At 44.2% G+C, this 23,773-nt stretch overlaps 1 protein-coding gene across 2 annotated transcripts in view; it reads left to right on the top strand.

Moving 5' to 3' along the window:
* Nucleotides 1-23,773, top strand: part of RXRG (retinoid X receptor gamma) — a 45,169-nt gene that overhangs the window by 16,403 nt on the left and 4,993 nt on the right. The window contains exons 2-9 of one of the 2 annotated variants that reach the window (XM_033197685.1): nt 689-936; nt 9,771-9,915; nt 12,654-12,833; nt 18,790-18,950; nt 19,068-19,197; nt 20,206-20,338; nt 21,552-21,643; nt 22,951-23,056. In XM_033197685.1, coding sequence (XP_033053576.1) covers nt 689-936; nt 9,771-9,915; nt 12,654-12,833; nt 18,790-18,950; nt 19,068-19,197; nt 20,206-20,338; nt 21,552-21,643; nt 22,951-23,056 — 1,195 coding nt within the window. Of the gene's footprint in view, nt 1-688; nt 937-4,743; nt 4,985-9,770; nt 9,916-12,653; nt 12,834-18,789; nt 18,951-19,067; nt 19,198-20,205; nt 20,339-21,551; nt 21,644-22,950; nt 23,057-23,773 lie in introns of those variants that run through there. The other variant, XM_033197686.1, reaches the window with a different exon arrangement.

Here is a 23,773-nt window from a genome sequence, read left to right as displayed (position 1 = left end):
TCCTCTGAGTGCTAATTAACCCTGTGCTATAGAGAAGGACAGGACAAGAACATCATGTACATAAAGCTTCAATAGATATAGGAAACTAGGGGTATGATAACAGCCACTGCCTTCCCCATCATTATTATGCAATGTGACCCCTGACGTCAACGACTGTGTGCTCTTCAGCTCTGAATCCCTAGCACCTGGCACCCTAATAAATGTTTGTTGCATATACATGAATGAATCTCAGCCCTGCCCCAATTCTCAGAGCAATATGAGTTCTAGGCAGGGAATTCTGGAGCAGCCTGGGAACCTACTTGCTCTCCCCATCTGAGGTTTGGTATAGACTCACCTTCCCAGGCCAGGCCACAGTCACTCAGGCCAGGAGTTTGTGGGCTGTGCCCCTTGTTGCACTGGCCATGGATCCAGCATCACCCACAGTGGATTCCAAGCTGGAACATCCACTCCAGAGAACATCCATGCTTATTTCTATGCTGGGCCAGGCCCTCTCCCCTCTGTGTCCCTCGCTTGTCTTTATACCACCAGGGTAGTGTAGGGGAGAGCACCCAGGGCTCACAGATGTGTAGGTGTGGCTAAAAAGAGGGGCAAGATACAGGAAAGAAAAGTGGGGCTGAGCCTCTGTCCCCCAGGGCCCATTTCGATGCCCCCCAACCTCCCACCACCTATATTCTTCTTCTCCTTACAGGCTCCCCTGGCCACACTGGCTCTACATCCATGAGCCCGTCAGCAGCCTTGTCCACAGGGAAGCCAATGGACAGCCACCCCAGCTACACGGACACCCCAGTGAGTGCCCCACGGACTCTGAGTGCAGTGGGGACCCCCCTCAATGCCCTGGGCTCTCCGTATCGAGTCATCACCTCTGCCATGGGCCCACCCTCAGGAGCACTGGCAGCACCTCCAGGAATCAACCTGGTTGCCCCACCCAGCTCTCAGGTAGGTGTTCTTCCTCTCCAAGGCCTTTCCAGACATCTTACATGGTCTCACCCAGGCTGCTCCTGGAGCAGAACCAGCACTCAGCAGGTGCATAATGTGTGCTTGGTGAAGGGGTTGGATGGTCTCTGCAGACATCCTTCAGGCAGGGCCTTCATTGCATGTGTCCTCAGGCTGAGCGGTCCTGAAGAACTGACAACTCCTCATGGTCCAGGAGACTGTGACCAAAAGGGAGCCTGCCTTGTGGTTTTAGTAGTTCAGCCCTGGCTGTGATTTCAACATCTCTCAGGGTTGTTTGTGTCATTAGCAGAGTGGACCTCTTTCATTCTTCTCAATTCAATCACGAGCACTTATGGAGTCAATGAAGTGCCATGTGCTCCTGTTAAAGGCAATGCAGAAATGATCAGGATATGGCCATCGCTTTTCAGGAGCTTACAACAGAGAGGAGAAATAGACAGGTATAGCAATGGATAAATTGAGAACAAGGCAGACTGTGTTACATGCTGTCTCTGGGACTATGGGAAGTTGGGAAGGAAACTTTACCTTAATTTCGAGTGCCTTCTGCTACGATGGAGGAGAAGAGATATTTGCATGGTACATGGTAGGTTGCTATGTACCATGTACCATGTAGGTTGCATGGTACATGGTAGGTTGCATGGTACATGGTAGGTTGCTCTGCAGAGCCTATAGGATGACCAGATGTCTTTACTTCCTTCTAGCAATACCACACTAAGGTCATCATCCTTCCCCTCTCGTAATGGTTGGCTATTGCTGCAATAACGCTGTGTAACAAAAAATTCCCAAACACTTATCTTCTCACTCATATATCTACCTTAGACTAGGACAGATGGCTCTGCTTCAGATGGTGAGCGAGTGGGCTCAGCTATAGGCTCCTCATGTTTCAGTTGGAGCAGCAGCTACCTGGGGCATGCTTTTCTCATGGTGTATCATAGAAATGCGAAAGTCCAAACCCAACCCAGAAAGCACAGTGAAGTCTCTGCTCAAATCATGCCCACTGATATTCCATCAGTGTAAGAAAACCAAATGACTGATTCAGGCCAGGCGCAGTGGCTCATGCCTGTAATTCCAGCACTTTGAGAGGCCGAGGCGGGTGGATCACGAGGTCAGGAGGTCAAGACCATCCTGGCTAGTAAAGTGAAACCTTGTCTCTTCTAAAAATACAAAAAATTAGCCGGGTATGGTGGCAGACGCCTGTAATCTCAGCTACTCGAGAGGCTGAGGCAGAGGAATAGCTTGAACCTGGGAGGCGGAGGTTGCGGTGAGCTGAGATCGTGCCACTGCACCACTGCACTTCAGCCTGGGCAACAGAGTGAGACTGTATTTCAAAAGAACAAAACCAAACAAAACAAAATATGACAAATTCCAACATTGGTGGGATAAGGAAGAAGGCTGTGTCTATACTACTGGGAGGTACTGCAGAGACAGGATGCAAATAATATGAAGAATGAAAAGGAGTGAAGTATTAATAACAATAATCCCATCTGCCATACCTTCTTCTTTCCCTGTATAATAGCCAGGGTTCCTGCTGCCCCAACTACCAGCACACCTAGAGGCAGAACTGGCAGGTCCTTTACATGTCAACTTGACTGTGCCATAGGATGCCCTCATATTTGGTTAAACATTGTTCTGGATGTTTCTGAGACGGTGCTTTTGGATGAGATGAACATTTAAATAGGTAGACTGAGTAAAGGAGTTTGCTTTCTCTAATGTGAGTGGGCATCATCCAATTAGTTGAAGATGTGAATAGAACAAAAAAGCTCACCCTCCTCTGAGTAAGAGAGAACTTTTCTGCCTATGACCTTTGAACTGTGACATCATTTTTTTCCTGTCTCTGAACTTGAACTGAAGCATTTGCTCTTCCTGGGTCTCAAGCCTGCTGGCCTTTGGAGTGTGCCGTGAGCTTTTTTGGGTCTCCAACTTGCTGACTCACCCTGTTGGTCTTGGGACTTATCAGCCTCCAAAATCATGTGAGACAATTGCTTATAATAAAATGTAAAATACATACATACACACACACACACAGGCACACACGCCTCCTATAGATTCTGTTTCTTTGGAGATCACTGACTAACGCAGTCCCAAAGCCTCCTTCAAATACAGTTTTGAAGAGGAGGCAGGGCTCCTTTTATGTCAGCATTTTCTGCTACTCCAGAGAGAACTTCAGTAACCACGCCTGGAGTCTCCTCTGAGATACCTCATATTCTAGGGTTCTGAAAGCAAATTCTTGTGGAGTTATAGCATAGAGCCAGTAAGGACTTCAAAAATGTATTGCTCCATGGATTAGGTAATTAGGAAACTGCCTTAGAGATAAACTAGTGTAGGGATTCCAGGAGCTGGGGCCAGTCAGGTAACACAGGTGAGTGAATGAGGAGGTGTGTAAGTCAATGGGGTGGGTGTGGACTGTGGAGAACTGCCCTGCTCCCTCAAAGCTGTTCAAATTCAAAGACTTTTAATGCATTCTTCAGGCCAAATAAACTACTTTCTTGGGTCTAATTTGGCCAGTCATCTTCACCCCAGTTTCTAATCTTATGGTTCTCACCTGTAGGACATTTTTCAGAGTACACGTTTCTCCCTCATCCCGTATTTTGGCCCTTGGGCAGGTAACAAAAGCCCCACAGGGATCCTAACTGCCCCACTCCTGCTCAAATGAGGATCACTCATTCTGTCCAAACCCTTTATTCCACAAATGAAGTAGCAAGACTTGGGGAGCCCAAGTGACTTGTCCGGCCTCACACAGCCAGTCAAAAACAGAGCCAAAATGAGAACCTGTCCCTGGGCTTGCAACCCTGTGTTCACGATCCTGCATTTTCCTAATGCTGTGATATATGCTGACTTGCACAGTGACCCCAAGATCTTCCTGTTGGCTGCCAAGGATTAAAAGATGAATAATCAGTGCTCCTGGGGAATCTTGTGGGAGAGGTGGCCACATTATGCAGACCCATTGCACTTCGGTGCTGCCTGTGTGCTGTCATAGACGCAGGGACAGACCTGAAGGGAGCAAAGAGAAGGACCTATAAACTGCTCAATATATATTCCTTAACCCCAGTGAGAGTATAAAACTGCTCGGAGGAGTGGGGATGAAGAAGCAGTGGGAGTTTACATGTATTTATGCCACGCACAGCCACTGTAATCAGCAGGGCCATTGATACCCTAGCTTCATAATGTATGAGGCTTGTTTATTCCCTTTCTTTCCTGTGAACGGAGTCCAGGAAGGCGAGTAAAATCTCGTAGTTAGAGACAGAAAGTACATTGAAGTTTTGGGATGAAAGTACAGTTTTGCAAAGGGCATTGACATTCATCCCAATAACTATTTATGTGGACCTACTGTGCGTCAGGTACTAATTGATATTGTCCTAGGTTTTAGGGATAAGCATGGAATAAGGTGGCCAAGGTCTTTACTCTCATGGCAATTACAAAATAGCAGGCAGGACACACAAAAACCTAAGTAATAAACAAGATAGTTTCAAATAAAAATCATAATATCTAAAAAGAAATAAAATAGGGTGAGGTGGTAGACAGATCCTATGGGTAGGAATTGGACAAGGCACCATCCCTCTGAGGCCACTTTTAGCCACCACACTCAAGTTTGATTGAGCCAAACCTGGCCAGTCAATTCATCTTCAGAGCTGTGTGAGTAGCAGGGCTGCTATTCCTGGACCATATGTCTGTACAGAGGGATTGGGGTTGAAAGGTCAGATGGAAGCTTTGGTCCTGGCCAACTGGGCTGTGTGCAGAGGCCAAAGCCAAGTTTGGCTGTGGGGAGCTATATTAAGCTTGCCAAGTGCCGGGGAATCTCAGCAGCCTGAGACCCTGAGCAGTGTTCTGGGCTTGGACTCCGGAACCACACTGCAGCAAAGCTTTGCCCAGTTGACGAGATGACACTGGACAAAAGGCCTTGGTGTTAGCTACAGTGAGCTGGACTCTGGATTGTCTGGGCAGATTATTCCTATGCATCCTGCCTTCCTCACCCAGGACTGGTCTGAGAGGGATTCATGATGGAATCATGTTCGTTCTGTGACCTGGGTCTCGCGTAAGTACGATTTGGGGGTGCAGGGAGGAGGAACTGTCTAGGGGTGGGAGCAGAAGGCAGGGCCAGTGTCCTACTCTGTGCTCTGCCATTTCGTTGTTTGTGCTTCTCTTTTTGCGGTTGTTGGATTTTTGAGCTTGAGGAGTAAAGAGATCGGAACTGGTACGACGAAGGCAGAAATTGTGTAATCTTTTGCAAACCACTTTAGCTTGTTTCTGTTTCAGTTTCCTTTTCTTTATCGTGGGGTTACAAATACTTGCCCTGATTACCCTACAGGGATCTTTTTAGGCATGTCAAATAAGATGTGGATTTAAAAATCACTTCTCAACATGTGCAGTGCTCTATAGCCATAAGTTGGTATTATTAGGATTATTCCCAGGTGATAGTATTATACACTTAGGTCATTCAGGTGTACTGTGCTTCTGAAAGGTTCTAGGGAAGTTCATTTCAACAAGCATTTATTGAACCAGGCCCAGTACTGGGCGTTGGAGATACCAAAAATGTGTATGAGATTCAGTCCCTGCCCTGGGGAGCATCTAAGTGGAGTGATGCAATTTCTAAAGACATCAATATATAATTGGGAAGATATTGATGTACTTTTTAGATAATGTGATATAGGAAACATTTTTCCGAGTGTGTTTGTGTGTGTGTGTATGTGTTTGATACTGCATCTTTGTCAGCATGATGTCTGCTGGCTGGACTCCAGAACAGGCCTCACAGATCTTTGTGATACTCCTGTCTTTTTCTCCCTTCCTGAACTCTGCAGCCTGACCTGGGCTCTATCACTGCTAATTTCTGCTTAGGTATTTATTGATAACTGAATTATTATCCTCTTAAGTCTGTTTGCATTTTTATAGAAAATAAATAAAAATTGCAAATGTTAGAGCTGGAATAGACCTTAAAGTTCATCTCGTCTGATGATTTGAAAAAATTAAGTCATCAAGTCTTCTTCAGATGAAAGCATATGTGGAAGCCCAATATACACATAAGATAAAAACAGATCTGGTTGAGCCAGGGACAAAAGACTTGAAGCCTCAGCCTCCCTCCCCCCCAGCGACACACACACTCACCTAGAAATGGGGAAATAGAGTCTTTGCTAAGTGAAGTGACCTGATTAGGAAGTGGCAGGTTTAGACCAAACCCATGTTGGAGGTTCAGGCTTATTACTCCTCATGATGAAGGCCCTAACTAAATTGAGGCTGTGCGAGTATAAGGGTTCTGCTCCCTGTAACAGGAGCGCCTGCCTGCAGCCTAACCTTTGGTGGAAGGATTTGGGCTGAACACAGCTCAGAAATGCAGGACTCAGTGTTCAAGGATGGCTCCAGAAGCATGCAGAATGAATTGGTTCCTGGCTGATTCTGCAAAAGGGAAGACAATCCGGCAGACAAGTATGTTTCTTTTCTGTTCTCAGGGAGCAGCCGGCTTGCGTGCAGGAGCAGATAGGAGTTGCCTGGTGAATCCCAGCTCTAAAGTGCTTATTTCAGTAGATTGTTTCTAATGGAACAAGACAGCCGGGAATGGGGGACTTGGGGACCAGGCAGCTAATGGGTTTATGCTCTGATGGCTGCCTTTGATCTCATCTGCCATTGCTCTGAGCCCAAAGCAAACCCCAAGCCAGCCAGAGAGATGGGCAGAGAAAATATCAACCCACCTGTCTCACTGCCCCTCCTGCCACTATCCACTCATGAAGAGGAGGAGTGTTGGAGAGGGACTGCTGGCTCAGACTGGGGAGAAACTGCCCCAGAGCAAGTCTACTCCTTCAGGGGCTCCTGGCCAAGGAGGTGGGGAAGGAAGCTGCTAGGGAAGGTGAGGGTTGAGGATCGCCTGTCACCCAAGGCAGACAATGTGGTGAATGGGGAATGATGATCTAGGATCCAGGATCCTGGGGTTCTGGCTCCAAGCAGTCAGACCTGGTAAGGTACCTAACCTGGTATCTGGGCAGGTGCAATAGCCTTGGATGTCTCCTTCAATCTTTCCTCATGCTCTACCTCATTTACTGTATTATTGAGATAGTTTCATGTAATTATTTCTCTGCTCCAAGCCTCTAGTGGCTGCTTATTGCTTCCCAAACTAAATCCGTTCTCCTAGCCAGACAATTCAGCTTCTAGGCTCTGTGATAGCCCACTTCTCAACATTATCTTCCATCCATCCACTGGACATGTTTGCTCCACAGACACCTGGGCTTCCCTCTAGGCCGCTGCTCTCAAAGCCTTCTGCCCATCACTAGCCCATCCAAATCCTATCCATTTTTGAAGGCTGTCACATCCCAGCTCAAATGCCACTTCCTTCATAAAGCCTTCCCTGATCTCAACAGCATGTGATCTTTCCTTCCTAAATGATCCAAACTGACTTTTAATCTCATTAATGGCCGGTTCCTTGAGGCAGTGTCTGCATCTCACTCCATTTTGGATCTCCATATTGTTCCTGAATAAACACATGAATAAACCCACTTTAAGGCTCATGTCCTTATCTGTAAATAGGAAGACCTCTTAGGGTTGTTGTGAGGATTAACATAATTAATCAGCAGTGAGCAAGCTTTCCACAGATGGTAGCAATGGCAATCATTACTCTCTGTGGTTGCTGCAGGCTGGTGGTTATGGAACTGGCCCTGCTGGAGTGGGGGGTAGGAGGAGAAGGAAGGGTGACGTCCCCTTGAGCCTCAGGTGACGGTAGTTTCTTCCTTATTCCCATGACTTTTCTTGTCCATCTGGGGACTTGGGGACAGAGCCATGGTCAACTGGAGAGCTCTCTCTGTGGGCTCATCTGACCTGAAGTTCTTCCATTTCATGAGTCAGATCCAAGTGCTAATCTCTGTTTCTTTGAGGCACTTGAGGAAAGTTATTGCCTAGAAGTCATGCTACAGCAGTGGTTCTTAACCCTGGATGCACGTTAATGTCATCTGGTGAAATTAAGAGATGCCAGAGCCGTCCAGGTGCGGTGGCTCTCCCCTGTAATCCCAGCACTTTGGGAGGCCAAGGCAGGCAGATTGCCTGAGGTCAGGAGTTCGAGATCAGTCTGGCCAACATGGTGAAACCCTGTCTTTACTAAAAATACAAAAAAAATTAGCCAGGTGTGGTGGCATGCACCTGTAATCCCAGCTACTTGGGAGGCTGAGGCAGAGGAATTGCTTGAACCAGGGAGGTGGAGTTTGCAGTGAGCCGAGATGGTGCCACTGCACTCCAGCCTGGGCAACAGAGCGAAACTCCGTCTCAAAAAAAGAGGGGGGGGGGAAGAAAGAAAGAAATGCCAGAGCCAAGGCCCTACCTCTCAGACTCATGGAATCAGAATCGCAAGACATGGGGTCCATGTTTTTTTCAAAGCCCCCAGGATTGAGAACCTCCACTTTTTTTTCAAAGCCCCCAGGATTGAAAACCAGTGTACTACATGAAAACAAAGCAAAATGCTGGTTACAAGCTCCACATGTCTTCTCATAGCCTTGTATAAAAAAAGGGGCGGTGCAAGAAGAGAGAGAGAATTCTTCTATCACATATGTGTTGTCATTTATTATGCAAATTAAGTTTAAAAAATTAATAGTGATGTTGATTTCAAAACAAAGCACCAAAGGCTGTGTCTTTTATTTTTTGTATCCCTCATAACGTTAACTGAGAGCCTCTGTTTGCCTCCTGTGCTCAATAAATATTTGCTTAGTGAATTGAAAAAGCTAGTGAATTTAGAAGGAACCTAGCTTAGGCTCTATTGTAGTTTCTGTTTTATTGAAACTTTTTTCTGTCCCAACGGCCTTGAATAGAGAGGAAAATCATACTTTGATTGAGTTTGAGAATTATTGTCACTCTGGTTAGGCAATATGATTCAAAATTCAGACATGAAAAGTCAGTGGTTCCTAACCCCTAAACGTTTACCTCTATTGGATACTTACACACATGCATATCCTGTACCACCTTCATTTGGACTTGCTTGTAAGTATTCTTATTTTTTTTTGTGTGCATGTTCTGACTCCTTGATGACATTGTACATTTTTGAGGAATGAGAGATATACCTTCTGGGTTTCTATCACTGATAGGATGACTGGCTCAAATTTATTCAACTTGCTTTCTTTGGTGAATATAAGACACTTAGCTGCAGTTTCTTAGGAATCTTCCCAAGAACACTGGGAGCTACAGGGATGGTGGTGGGGAACTGATATTAACTTAAAATAAGGGATGTATTTGAGTTAGCATCTTCAGTGTGCTTGCAGAGATGACCACTACACAGGTCCTTTATCATTTTACTGTGAACTCCTTCTGGGTGTGTATTATTCTTTGCCTTTGTACTCCAGAGCCTGGCACAGTGTCTGGCATGCTGAGTGCCCAGGGAATGTCTGTTGATTGACTAATGAATGAATTTGCATTCTTTTGCTTGGCTCTCTTAGAGTGTAAGTCTTTAGCCTGAGGGCCATAGCTCCTCTTGCAGCATGGCTGAATAGGCAGTCAATAGTTGATAAAAATTTAAAAATACACAGTTGATATTGTCCTGAGTGTGTAATTTGGCATGGATTTCTAGCTCAAATAAAACATACGAGTAAAATGAATGAAAGCAGAGAGACTCTAATGGAGATGTGTTGTGATTTTTGGTTTAGGTTTTGGTTTCTAGAAATAATTTTGTTCCTCCTATGGCACTTTTACCCCTCCCTTAAGTTCATCTCACAGATAGGCAGTTTCAAATACTCTGTACTTGGAAACTGTTTCTTGAAATAGAACTTGTTTTTTCTTGAGTGTGCCCTCATTGCCTTAGGCCTTGGGGATTGAGTTTACTCTGGCTCTGTGCTTTACAGTATTTTTTTCTCTTGCAGCTAAATGTGGTCAACAGCGTCAGCAGTTCAGAGGACATCAAGCCCTTACCAGGGCTTCCCGGGATTGGAAACATGAACTACCCATCCACCAGCCCTGGATCTCTGGTTAAACACATCTGTGCCATCTGTGGAGACAGATCCTCAGGTACATGCAGAAGCAGACAGCCCCTGAAAAGTGCTACAGAGAAGGGGTTGCTCACTGCCTGCCTGGATACTTTGTACCCCATGAAAGGAAAATGGCCCTTTAGAATGGGCTAACTGGGGACCCGCCTGTACATTTCTGTCACTGGGTTCATAGGTTGCCGTTCTGATGAATTTAAAGTATGGCTTTATTTTTTGAGGATGAGATTTGCAGGAAGCATTTCAGAAACCCTTCTCTGGAGTCACACTATTACACATGCATCTGAGCGACAGAAGCTGTTGTGATTATCAAGTATTTCTGCCGGGTGTGGTGGCTCACACCTATAATCCCAGTGCTTTGGTGTAGTCCCAGCTACTTGGGAGGCTGAGGTGGGAGGATGGCTTGAGCCTGGGAAGTCAAGCCTGCAGTGAGCCATGATCATGCTACGCCAGCCTGGGCCACAGAATGAGACCCCGTCTTAAAAAAAAAAAAAAAAGGTATTAAGAAAAATCCCTCCCAAATAAGCAATTGTAAAAATAATGTCCTAATGTAGAGGATTTGAGCAAACTAGAAAACTCCAAAGAAAAAGTTAAAAAATTACCCATAATGTCCCCAAGAAAGATAAACCCTTTAATATTTTAGCATATCTCCTGCTATAACATTCTAGGTTTTCAATATGTTTTTATAGGCAGGAATAAATGTGTTTTCACCAACTTATCTTTGATTCTCTTCTCCTTTTCTCAGTTATTTCTTTCCTTGCTTCTTTCCTCTCCATTCTTCCTGCCCCATATTTCCCTCCCCACCAATTTTGAACACATCTGAATCTCTGATTTGATTATTTGAAGAATAATAAGAGGAGGAGGTTATTTTCTTTTCTATAGCTGTCCATGATGGCTAACTGAATATTTCCTTAACCTCTTAATGTCACCAAAGCCACTACAGAATGTCACTCCATTGAAAGTTCCAGGCACCTAGAACTTACCTAGCTGAATAACTGATGTTTTCTTGCTCTCAGAAAATACTTCCTAAATCATGCAGACTTGGCCATTGCCATAACAGCACACCAGCCACAGTCCGACAGAGTGTTTACTCTGCTATGCTTATTCTAGTTGAAAGTCTATGAGGTTCATTTAAATATTGAAAAGCCATGGGAGTGACTATGTCACACAGTTGAAAAATTGGTCCCATATTTCTCTAAGACAAATATTTCAGAGCTGAGAGCACTGGGTTTTCTGGGCCCAAGATAAAATCCCGTATTTATCATTGCTGTGGGTTCAGCATTGTGAAAAGCCAGCCTGTAGTATGGTCAACTAATGAGGCACAGATTGGCTTTTCTTCAGGCAGGCTATCTCTAACCATCATTTCATCTTACAGTGGCTTCCTCTGAACTGTAAGCGCCTGAGATGCTGGAAACCTAAGTAAAACAGAATTAGAAAGTCATGTCACTTCTGCAGCTCAGTGACATCACATATTACATTCAAGAATCAGACATAAATATGTTTTGAGTGATTTGTTTCCTTATATTTTTGAAGTTCCGTAAGTTCAACCAATCAAGCATAATGCCTGGTGCATAGTATTGAGAAGACTTTTACCTATAAAAAGGATGGTGATTGATTCATGATGCCTGTGTGAGGATGGGCTTGGTGGTCCTCCTGACACAAATTAGCTGCCCCTGCTTGGGGTAATTGAAAACTGCATGGGTGGAGCAGGTAATAAGGGCAGTAAAATATGCAACAAATTAGTCTGGATTAGTCTGGATTAAGCAAAATCATCTTCTTTTTTTTTTTTTTTTTGAGACAGGGTCTTGCTCTGTCACTCAGGCTGGAGTGCAGGGACATGATCTTGGCTCACTGTAACCTCCGCCTCCGGGTTGAAGTGATTCTCATACCTCAGCCTCTGGAGTAGCTGAGACCACAAGCATGCGTCACCATGCCAGGCTAATTTTTGTGTATATATGTGTGTGTGTGTGTGTGTGTGTGTGTGTATATATACACACACACACACACACACATATATATATATATATATTTTTTTTTGATAGAGACGAGGTTTTACCATGTTAGCCAGGCTGGTCTCAAAACTCCTGACCTCAAGTGATCTGCCCGCCTCGGCCTCCTAAAGTGCTGGGATTACAGGCATGAGCCACCATGCCTGGCTGCAAAATCAGCTTCTATCAGATCTTTATGTCATAGCTTGATTGTCACATGATGAAATAAAGATCAAATAGCAATTAATTTCCTCAACAGGCAATAGCACTTAAAAATTCATAACTCAGAATTCTGTTCATAGTTTATGGTAAAGGATAATAAATTTAAATGGGTTTCCTAAGAACTTGGGTCTCAGTTATAGGAAATATTAGTTAAGTTGGGATTCTTTTCCTGCTAGGTAATATGTGACAAGCATATATATTTTTACTTATTATTTACACTAATGTTTTGAATGGAAGCAGAACATTTGCTTAACTAAACCCAAGAGTTGCCTTCATAAAATAAACGTAAAGAAAGCCTTAGCTTTAGGAATTTTCTAATAATTCTATCTGGAATTAGCAATGCAGAGGAAAGAGACAAGGAAAAGTGTATTTGCTCTGTCTGAGTTTGGTTCCTGTGATCAAGCCTGCATTCTCTGCTAGTTATTATTTGCTTTCTGTCCCAGTGCCCAAGTGATGTGCCTGTTTCTCTGGGGAAGAGCCAAGAGGTTCTTTTGAATGAAAGATCCAAATAAACACAAGAACAATCTATGGAATGTTCTTTTCTTGTAACCAGGAAAGCACTATGGGGTGTACAGTTGTGAAGGCTGCAAAGGGTTCTTCAAGAGGACGATAAGGAAGGACCTCATCTACACGTGTCGGGATAATAAAGACTGTCTCATTGACAAGCGTCAGCGCAACCGCTGCCAGTACTGTCGCTATCAGAAGTGCCTTGTCATGGGCATGAAGAGGGAAGGTGAGACACATTCAATTCTAATACTCGTGTCTGGAGAAAGGCATTTCCTAGGGCAAGGGGACAGTCAACCGTAATACGTGAGAAGTCATGGTGCCCAAAGTCATCCTAATTTCCCCTTCAAACTTCTTCCCCACAGGGCTTTAAAGAGAAGTCTGAATTGGAGGTTAGGATAACTTTGGGTACCATGACTTCTCGTGTATTGCAATTGAATGTACCCTTGTCCTAGGAAATATGTCTCTCCAGAGCAGTGAGGGCAAGAGGCATCTTCCTCCTCCACCTTTACCCATCCTCTTCTGGAGCCCAGATAGTGATCCCCAAACTGGACCATCTCCTTTTTTCTTCCAATAACCAGGCAGCAAGTCTCAGAGACAAGATTTCAGGGTCCTTATGCTCTGTTCTACCAATGGATCGTCAGACTGACCTTCAGGGTGGAGGTGATTTTTCTCCCTTAATCCTAGGTCTCTCTCTAGGGAAAACTGCAGGTTTGATTTCACTCACTGAGCTTTTTTTACCCAGGTCTTCTATCAATTATTTGATATTGGTATATTCCGTCATCTTTTGGCATTACTGGCATACACAGGTTTGATAGGCCTGGCCTTCCCATTCAGAGAGACCACCATTGTGTGTTGAAAACATCACATCTTTTAATTTTTAGTGTGGTTTAGCTGGATATTCTAGTATCAGAGAAAAAGCCTCAGAAGGTGCTTTCTGTTCCGTTAGTAGATGGAAAAGTGTTTCCATTAAGTAGCACAGATAAATTGAAGTGGGCAGTTAATTAACTAGCGAGCTCAAGCAGGGACATGGGGATAGTAGTGAATCTTAATAGATTTTACAGTAAGAAGGTCCTGCCTCTCTTTAGGAAATTAGAACAAGGAGTTCAGTCAGTCAGGCCCGGCACGCTCCTCATTCTTGAGGAACTTCTTTTCCGTGAGGAGAGGGCATCTTACTGAAAGGGTCAGTGAAGAGAGGCTCTTTGTGTCCCTGCTAAAAGTGAATGTCACCCACAAGCAAACAAATTATTGGAATCTTAACATGTCAAAATGCTAGAGGTGGCCTTACAGGGTGACCTAATCAACTGTAACCATCCGCCAGATGAGAAAACAGGCTCAGAGAGGTGAACGGAGTTTCTGAGGTGCCAAAGGCAGGCAACGAATTGACCCCAGGTCTCTGACTCTCAGATCGGTGCTAGTCTGTGTCTCCTTCCCTACCAGGTTGCGAAGGAACTGAAGACAGCCCTTGCCGTGACATCTAACAGCAACCTCAAAAGTGAGAGACCCAAATCTCAGCTCCTGATAATCTGCCTCACACCCCAGCCTGTTCCTCACACAGTCTTCCCCTTTCAGGAAATGGCCACTTATTTTCCAGTTGCTCAGAACAAAAACCATTGACTCCCCACTTTTTTCATACACCACATGTAGTGGGTGAGGAAATCTTGTCTCTTCCTCAACATATGTCCAGAATCTTTCCATGTCTTACTACTTTTACCACTAAACCCTCAATCCAAGCTACCCATATCTTTTGCAGTGATCTACATAGCATCCTAAGACATCTCCCTCTTTCTATCTTTGACCTTCTACAGTCTCTTCTTAGCATGGTAACCAGAGGGAGGCTTTGAAGAAGTAGATTGGGTCCAGGTATTCCTTCACCAAAATCCTCCAGTGTCTTTCCTTCTCACCCAGAAAAAAAGGCAAAAATCTTTGTCACGACTTAAGGTTGTACATGGTCTGGATGCCTTGTTGTCTCCCAGCCTCAGCTATCCTGGTCTTTTTGGTGGTCCTCAAATATACCAGGGATGTGCCCACCTCAGGGCCTTTGCACTTGCTGTCTGTCTAGAATGATTTTTTTTTTTTCAGGTATCTGCATGGCTCACTTCTTCTCATCCTTCAGATCTTTACTCAATTCTCACTTTCTTGGTAAAGCCTTGCCTGGTTATACCATCTAAAATTGCACCAGCCAGCGCCAACCCTTCCTTGTCTCTTTTACACATTACTTATCACTATCTAACACTTGTACTTATCTTGTTTACTGTCTGTATCCATGAAGGCGGGGGCTTTGTCTGATTTTTTCCCCCACTGCTTTATCACTAGTGATTAATACACTGTAGCCATTTAATAAATTGTTGAATGAATAGTTTAAACTGAATGCTGAAATCAGAAGTTTTAGAAGTGCAGGAGCTCCTAAAAATGACTCATTCATTTATTCATTGACTATTAGCTGAGTGCCTACTCTGTGCTTACGTCATACTTGCTGTGGCAGTGGGATCAATGATGTTACAGATTGGAACATATGATATGAAATACCTGCTGGTGAAGAACATCTTTTTTTCCAGCAAGATAGAATTGATACTCCTTGGAACTTCCCCCACCATGATTATCAAAATGAAACTAATGACTACAAGTATTTCTCCCATTAACAAGAACCCAGTGGCTGCAGGGTCATTTTTTCCTCCTAAAACACTTGAGATAAGTTTCTAGTTGACTTGGAAAAATAAGTTTTCATTAAGCACATGATATTGAATTAAAAGAAAATGAATGGTCTCAGTCAGAGAAACCATCATTTCTATTTCTCTAGAGTTAGTCTAATCCATCTCTGGAAACGCAGGCTGAATATCTCCAGCTCAGTTAGGGACAGAGTGGTCAATAGGTGAAATGTTGGGAAATGTGGTTTGTTAACTGTTGTTTAAAAAGGAAGGAAAACAGGGACATGTGAACTGTAAGAGACTGGGCACTCCTTCTTGTATGGCTTGAGTACTTTAATAGAAAATTGGACCCAGTTTTTGCTCCTGCATTTTTTAAAAGACTGTGGAGAAACAGAAAGAATAGTGAAAAGCTGAGTAGTAAAAATTAGGAGAGGGAAATGAGCTGTTAGGGAACTTTCTAAAGAGATTGGCACCATTTACCCTGACAAAGAGAAGGCAAAGAAGTGAATCAGTTCCTCCTCTTGCTATATAAGGGGCCACATTCAAAAGGCCACTGGATAGACTGTCCTTCACTGCCATCATTTCTGGTCTTGATTTATAGAATTTGGGGTTCCGTTTGGACACTTTCTTGAGGACAAGAATAATAACATCCTGGAGCAGATAGCAGAGAGACCATGGAAATCACACAGATAAAGAGATGGAATTGGGGTGGGCACAGAGTTTACCTGCCTGGGACCAGGGGCCAGGACTTGTTGCCCTTTTAGGATACATAATGTTAAAGCTAGAGTGGACATTTTCTATTCTCTAATGTAACACGTCCATTTCCTGAAGGACAAATAAGAGGTTCAGAGAGCCTAGGGACCCGCACAAGCTCACACAGCAAGCACATGGCAGACCCTGTATAGGACTGGGACCCTCTGATTCGTGGGCTACCTCAGGAATTCTGGAATGTCTATTTCCATGATTTCTCATCATATAAATGCAGTTTTAAGACTGGAGAATGGATTTTCTTTGAGGCTGTTTGTGGGCAGCATTGGCATCCTTGTGAGCCCCGTGTGGTCTTTATTACTAGACCTATCCTAGTACTTTGGTGGCAGTATTGAGAGGTTAGAGATGGGCCCAGGAGGAGCCATTGTGGATGTATGTGCTGGTTCCATCATGGCCTACCACGTGCCCTCAGATATGTTACCAGTTTCTCTGTGGCTTGTAATATGTCAGAGGTTATTGTGAGGATTAAATGAAATGTAATCTATTTAAAATGTTGAGCATAATTCCTGACACAGAGAAAGAGCTTCATAAATGTTGGCTATTGTAATGAGTGCAAAATAAACACATGTCGGATGAATGGCTAAAATCCTTTCCTAAGGCAGGAGTGTGGTTCTATTTTTGATCATCCGGGGTTCCCTGGATATACCCTGATGTGTGTCGTAGTAGTAGCTCAGAATGTCCGACACATAGAAGCTACACCCCAAAAACAATATATGACTCCTCATTTATGACAGGAGGATTTAAAGTGCAAAGAGGAAAAGTGAATAGCAAAGGGTTTGCTCAGTTAATGGCAAAACCAGAATTAGAATCGAATGCCCTGACACCAAGGATATTTCCTTTGAAGCTTGAAGGTTATTTTCCTCGAGTGTTACAAATCTGTAGAAGACATTGACTGAGGACCACGAATGAAACTTAACTTAGTTTGCTTTCCCTCATCTTTTAAAGTCAAGACAAATAGAAGCTCATAACCTACCTTTAAAAAATTAATACAAGAAGCATTCAACATTTCCCAGTAAATCCAAATATAATAAAAAAATACATATTGTAGTTTCTACATATTGCCAGTGAATGAAGGCTGACAGAGTGAGCAGAAAGTAAGGATAAGACAGAAAGAGGAAGAACAACAGGAGAGAGAGGAAGAGGCCAAAAAGGGAGATGGAGAGATGAGCCCAAGGGGGTAAAAAGACACAAAGGCAAAAAGGAAATAACTATTTGTATTGAGTTTTTATAATTGCTTCGTTCATCCCTATGATATTATTTCAGTTAACTACTGAAGAGTACCAACCTTAACTAGGTGCCAGCCTTAGCTATCTCAGTTAATCCCTGCTTCACAGATAAGGGAATTGGGGCTTACTAGGCTCAGTCACATGGCCAGTGCCATTTAGCAGGGAAGGGGTAGAGTTATATGTGAAAAAGGTTTCTTTGACTCTAAGGCACATGTTTTTTTGCCCTTCTTTTCCCTATTTTCTCCTCTCTGTTCTCTCTCCCTTCTCTTTCCTCTTTTTCTCACCCTGTTTTGTTGTCTCTTTCCCTTATTCATTTTCTTCTTTCTACCCTCTTTGCCTCTCTCTCAACCACACAGTACCATTCTCGTCTTGAAGCTTTGTGGTGTATCTCCACTAAGCTTGGGAGTATAAGTTGTGTTTTTGCAGTCATAGCCTTCTCTGACCTATCCTGAAAGACTGATATGGCTTGCATGACAAACGAGATGTTCAGCATCGCGTTTCCAGTCCATTCTGCAGCCTCTGGGGCTTGTTATCTCCTCAGAGAGTAGGAGGCACTCTTGCAAGTGGACTATGGGGAGGAAGGGAGAGAAACAGAAATAGGAGCTGCTAGTGGAGTAGCTGTCATGGAGTTTCAGGCTAGTCACCTGCTTAAAGGATAATTTTCCTGACTCTTGGGATGTAAAAAATGTGTTCTAATATTAAATTCTGTTTATTGCTGCTGTGAATAAGATGGAAACTACAGCCTTCTAGATGATGGAAACTAACCCAACAGAGACTTTTCTCCTGATGAAGAGCATAGAATTGGAGGGGACAGCAGTCTGCTTTCCATCCTAATGTATAGACATGGAGGGTTCTGAGAGTTGCCCTGAACCTTGATGAAAACCCTAAGCTTTGGAGAGGCTGAGATAATTTCAGCCTACACCTTTGCCTGTGTACCCTCCCCCACCTCCAAAATCAGCCACTGATTCTGAAATGTCATCTAGGTGACATCCCTCCACCCCTTCACTTACTAAATACCCACAGCTGGCTCCCTGAAAATCTTCCCTGACAAGTCAGATCAGGTGATGTTGTGTTCAAGCTGGTGCACTAGGGGCAGACCTAATGGGACGTGAATGCCAAGGATGATGCATAGGATCTGACAGAGGGAGTTTTTAAAGTAATGTGCTTGCTACTTAACTATTTCATGCTCACAATTTTTTAGAGGCAGCAGGTAGAGCAAGAATGTGGGGATCTGCAGGGATAGCAAGGAGAGGGTGGCCCATTAAAAGAGAGGATATAATTAGAGTTTATTTAAGCTTAAAATGCATACTTCTTAGTGTGATCACCATAATGCATTGGAAAGAATATGCACTAAAGAACCCCTCATTCTGCACAGGCGTAAGCAAACAGCTTTGCTTTCCTTGTTTCATCTGTCAACATTACAATATCCCCAATTCAGGATCCCCTTTCATAGATGAGTAAATTGAGTCTTAGGTGGGTCATAAACTTTCTCACTGTTGTCCTGGGCATTATGGTAACCTCTGCATGTCCTGTTGCATGTCAGCTGTGCAAGAAGAAAGACAGAGGAGCCGGGAGCGAGCTGAGAGTGAGGCAGAATGTGCCAGTAGTGGTCGTGAAGACATGCCTGTGGAGAGGATTCTAGAAGCTGAACTTGCTGTTGAACCAAAGACAGAATCCTATGGTGACATGAACATGGAGAACTCGGTATGTGCTCTTAGACACACATGTGTGTTCCATTTCTTGGGTAGGACTGGAAATGGGAGAAAGGGGTGTATTTGAGTCCTGGGACCTGTCCCTCACAGTACTTTGTTCCTTTTTCAGACAAATGACCCTGTTACCAACATATGTCATGCTGCTGACAAGCAGCTTTTCACCCTCGTTGAATGGGCCAAGCGTATTCCCCACTTCTCTGACCTCACCTTGGAGGACCAGGTCATTTTGCTTCGGGCAGGTAAAGCATATTGGCTGCCTTTTTCCCTGGGACAGTTTTGAAATTGCTCCCGGGATCCTAAAAAAAGTAACCTGATGGAGCTGCAACATGTCCAAGCTATGTACCATGTTGATGATGAAATAACCCTATGCAGGGCTGTTCATTCCCAAATGAAGCATTGTTAACGAGGGAGTGGGACTGTCTTCCCATGCAAATTTTACCATGGCTTTATAATTTGCATACATTTTAAAAAGACTATTAAATCATTTTTATTGAGGATAATTTGAAGCAATGCCTCATTATTGTAATGAAATTGGCAAATAGAGGTATTCCCATTTCATAGGTGAGACAAAGAAGCCAAAGATGTTTGCTCAAGCTTGTACTAGATGGGTTCCACGATCTTCCTATTTTAAGACTCAATGTGCTGTATTTTCTCTTGCCTCCTATTTCTGGGACACTTGTAGGCCATTGACATATGCCATATCTCCTATTTGTCACTGAGCCAGCAGGAAAATTTCATGAAGATTGGCTGAGCATTGGGAACCAGTCCACTCATTCATCCCTGTTAGATAATGAATACTCACTGAGTGTCAGCTGAAAGTTACAGACTGTGTTCGGTGTTACTAGACAATGCCAAAGAAACAAAACTAGGTTGTCAGGTCCTGGGGGCAGAAACTGCAAGGTATATTAGCTTTATCCACCATGGAAGCTAACATAGTGACCATTATCTGCTAAATGTTCAATCCACATTTGTTGACTGATTAAAAAAAAAAGAATCATTATCCTCAAGCTGTCATTCTGAGTTGTGTCTGAGAGAGACTGGGGGATGTGCAGAGCCATGTCAGGAGACCCCAGTCTTATCCTTTTTTTCTTCACTAATTAGCTGTGTCATCTTGAACTAATTCTTAACCTCTCTAGATTGTCAATTCTGCTTGTGTTATGTGGAATAATAGTACATGCCTCGGGTGATTATAAAGAAAGAAAGAATGTGGTCTGTTTTCCCTCAAGACCTCCTCTTTATCCTTGCAGGGTGGAATGAATTGCTGATTGCCTCTTTCTCCCACCGCTCAGTTTCCGTGCAGGATGGCATCCTTCTGGCCACGGGTTTACATGTCCACCGGAGCAGTGCCCATAGTGCTGGGGTCGGCTCCATCTTTGACAGGTGTCTCTCTTCTGCTTCCAGTATTTGTGTGTATTATATGTGTGTGTGTGTATACACATGTGTGTATACATGAATTCTCATGTGGGTATGAACCTCTGGGTAGTGCTGGGATGAAGGATGGGCAGCCCAGTTAGCTGCACATGACCATGCAGAGACCACTAGGCACATGAAACTATAAACCTGGGGAATGAGGGAGAGAATAAAAGAAAGGTTGAGATCACAATAAGATGGAACCAGTCAGAGGCCAGCACAGTTGCCAGGCAGATAGGAGAATCTGTTCTCCCAATGGGTTTCCCAGGGAGAGATTAGATCTTGACATCAGCTAGTAAGTTGTGGGTAGAGAGGGTGAACTGTTTATCCTAGGGGCCAAGGATGGGAAAGGGATCAGGATCTGTCCTCAAGAAGCCAGGCAAGATGGACTGTTTATGCCAGGCTCTGGATGATCTCAGAAGGAGGCCTGCAGCAGGAGCAAATCCATCTTGGTCAGGCAGGGACACCCTGACAGAAATTCTGTGCCTTAAATGATACTAAAGGAAAATTAAGCCATCTGACAAGAAGTTGAATAAAATGAGTGGTTAATAACTTGAGAGTGAGAGGATGGAGAACTGGTAAAGAGGAGAATTAAGTTGAAATTAATCTCTCTGTCCAATGCCAGGGCCCTGTGGCCCCTTTCCCCCTCCATTGTAAATGGTCTTCTTTGGTCATGTGCACATCCACTGAGCTGTCTCTACTACCTCCCTGCCCTATCCCACATGTTCCATGTAGAGCCCAACGTGGTGTTTGGAATGATTCATCCCTCTTCGTGGTGCCAGGACCTTTCTACCAGTTCACTGAATGCTGCCCTCTGCTGTGTTTTTCTAGACCTGCAATCCCCTTACTTGCTTTGCCTGTTGCGTTTTTAATTTCCAAGACGTCCATGATGACTTTCTGTTTCCCTGCATTCATTGCTTCCTCTTTGGAGCCCACTTGGACTTTGCTCATGGCAGCTATATTCCTCGGCGTCATGCTGCTGCTTGTTTTTATGTCTGTTTCTTTAGTTAAACTGTAATCTCCTTGCAATGAGGGGTTGCATCTTTTACATTTCTGTACCCCTAGTAACTGGTACATCATCTGGAAACAGGGTGGGCATATAAACATTTTGGTTGAATTCATTTTATTGGCTCTTCGCCTGTTACTCATGGTTTTCTCATTACCCTCTTGTTCCTATTAACAGAGTTCTAACTGAGCTGGTTTCCAAAATGAAAGACATGCAGATGGACAAGTCGGAGCTGGGGTGCCTGCGAGCCATTGTGCTCTTTAACCCAGGTAACCACCCTTGGACCCCAGGGGATGTGTGTGTTCAGCTCTCTTCCACTGTCAGCCTCCAGTGCTCCCATGTTGTTAGTCCTCCAGCTCAGCTGAGACAGAGACCGCAGAGCCAGGAATCCAGGAGAGCTCACAGTGTCAGCTAGAGCCATCTTGAAAAATGTTTTGAATGGGTGTGGCAGGCACGTGCCTGGGGCAAGTGGGGAAGATGAAAGATGATGGTGGCCCAGGGTGGCAGTGAAGGGGGTGGTAAAAAGCGGTCAGATTCTAGATACATTTCTAGGTAAAGCTAGTGTGATTTGCCGATGGATTGAATGTAGAATGAGAAAGAAAGAAAGGAGTTAAATATGACTCTCTGTTTTTTTTTTTTTTTTTAAGTTTTGTTTTCCTGAACAATGGGAAAAATGAAGTTCTCTTCACTGAGATGGGGAAAACTCCATGAGGAGCAAGTTTTGAGAGTGGGTGGGTAGGAATCAGGATCTTGTCTTTGGACAATAAAATAGGAGATGGGTAGTAGATATCCAAGAGTAGCTTCCCAGGAAGCAACTGCTCATATGAGCCTGGACTTCATGGGAGAAGCCACGTGCATCAGAGGGCTGTCAGCCTCTGCCTGTGTAAGGCCGTGACACTGGGGTGAGATCATCTGGGAAGATAGAGCAGAGAAGACGGCTAGGGACTGAGCCCTGGGGCATGCCAACATTTAGAGGTCAGGGAGAAAAGGAAGAGCCAGCAAAGGAACCTGAGAAGAAGCAGGCAGTGAGATAAGGAGAGAATCAGAAGGGTGGTGTCCTGGAGGCTCGAGGGAAAATAGTCTTTCAAGGAGGCGATCAGCTCCAGCAAATGCTACTGTGGTCAAGAAAGAGGAACCTTCAGAATTGTGTAATCATTCATGCAGAGGCTTTATCTCCAGAATTAGGCAGTTAGTTCATCAATGCAGGACATGTGCCAATTCAGCTTTTGTGCCCCATCTTATCACTTAGTCCATGCTTAGCACATAGTAGGCACTTGGTAAATGTGTGCAGGTAATATTTCGAGAATGGTTTGGATAAAATAAAGCTCTCCTCCTTAGAGTCAGTGGTGGGTACATTTGCCTATTCATGGAGTTTAAAATCTTTGCCCTAAGAGTTTTTTGGGTAAATTGGACATGGAAAGAAGAGCAAGGGAGCACGAATGACCAGCTTTGTTTATTTCACACTTGTCCCTATCCAGGGTGTCTCTAGCAACTCTAGGGAGGGTGGCCAGAGGGAATGGGGACAGCCTCTGCTGGAGGGTGTGTAATCAAAGGCTAACTCAGTCATCTATTTTAGATGCCAAGGGCCTGTCCAACCCCTCTGAGGTGGAGACTCTGCGAGAGAAGGTTTATGCCACCCTCGAGGCCTACACCAAGCAGAAGTATCCGGAACAGCCAGGCAGGTGAGAGAGTGCTGGCAGAATGGTAGTAACAGCAGCAACTACTCCCATTCTTCAACTACTGAGGCCCTAAAGTGCAGCAAGCACTGTTTAGGTGTTTTCAAATGTTATTTAATCTTCATAACAAGCTGAAAGCCACAAAAATGTTAATTCCATGGTGCTAGTGGCCTTATCTATCTTATTCACCATTTACTCCTCTAACCCCAACATGTAAAGCAGTGCCCGACACATAGCACACATCTTTAAATGGAGAATGAATAGCAAACAAATGAATAAATGTGGGAATTATTATCTCCAATTTCTATCAAAAAACAGAACCTCAGAAATGTTAAGTAACTTGCTGAAGACCATAATGCTAGCACGTGGTGGAGGTGAGATGTGAACCCAGTTCGTGTGATTTCACAGAGCCTGTGTTTGAGGTGTGACTGCATTGCTTTCTGGTCTGCCCCCATAGAAACCCCCATGCAGGAGGAAGTACAGGCTTTGGTAGCCAGAAGGCATGGCTGCTGGTCCCCAGGGTGCCATGTGTGTGGCATCTGGGAAGGTGCTGGGTCTGGGTCTGGGCTCCTCATTTGGAAAGGTGGATGTCGGTCTAGCAGATCTCTGAGGCCGTCTAGCAGTATAGGCATTTCTGAGTTATTAAAAGATATTCTCAAAAGTTTTTTCCAAAGTACAGCTAAGCCAAAGAGTTTTCCCTCTCTGCTAATGCCAGTTAAAATG

The sequence above is a fragment of the Trachypithecus francoisi genome, unplaced genomic scaffold (assembly GCF_009764315.1).
Source record: "Trachypithecus francoisi isolate TF-2019V2 unplaced genomic scaffold, Tfra_2.0 Lachesis_group5, whole genome shotgun sequence".
Taxonomy (NCBI): Eukaryota; Metazoa; Chordata; class Mammalia; order Primates; family Cercopithecidae; genus Trachypithecus; species Trachypithecus francoisi.
This window is presented reverse-complemented; position numbering and strand designations above follow the sequence as displayed.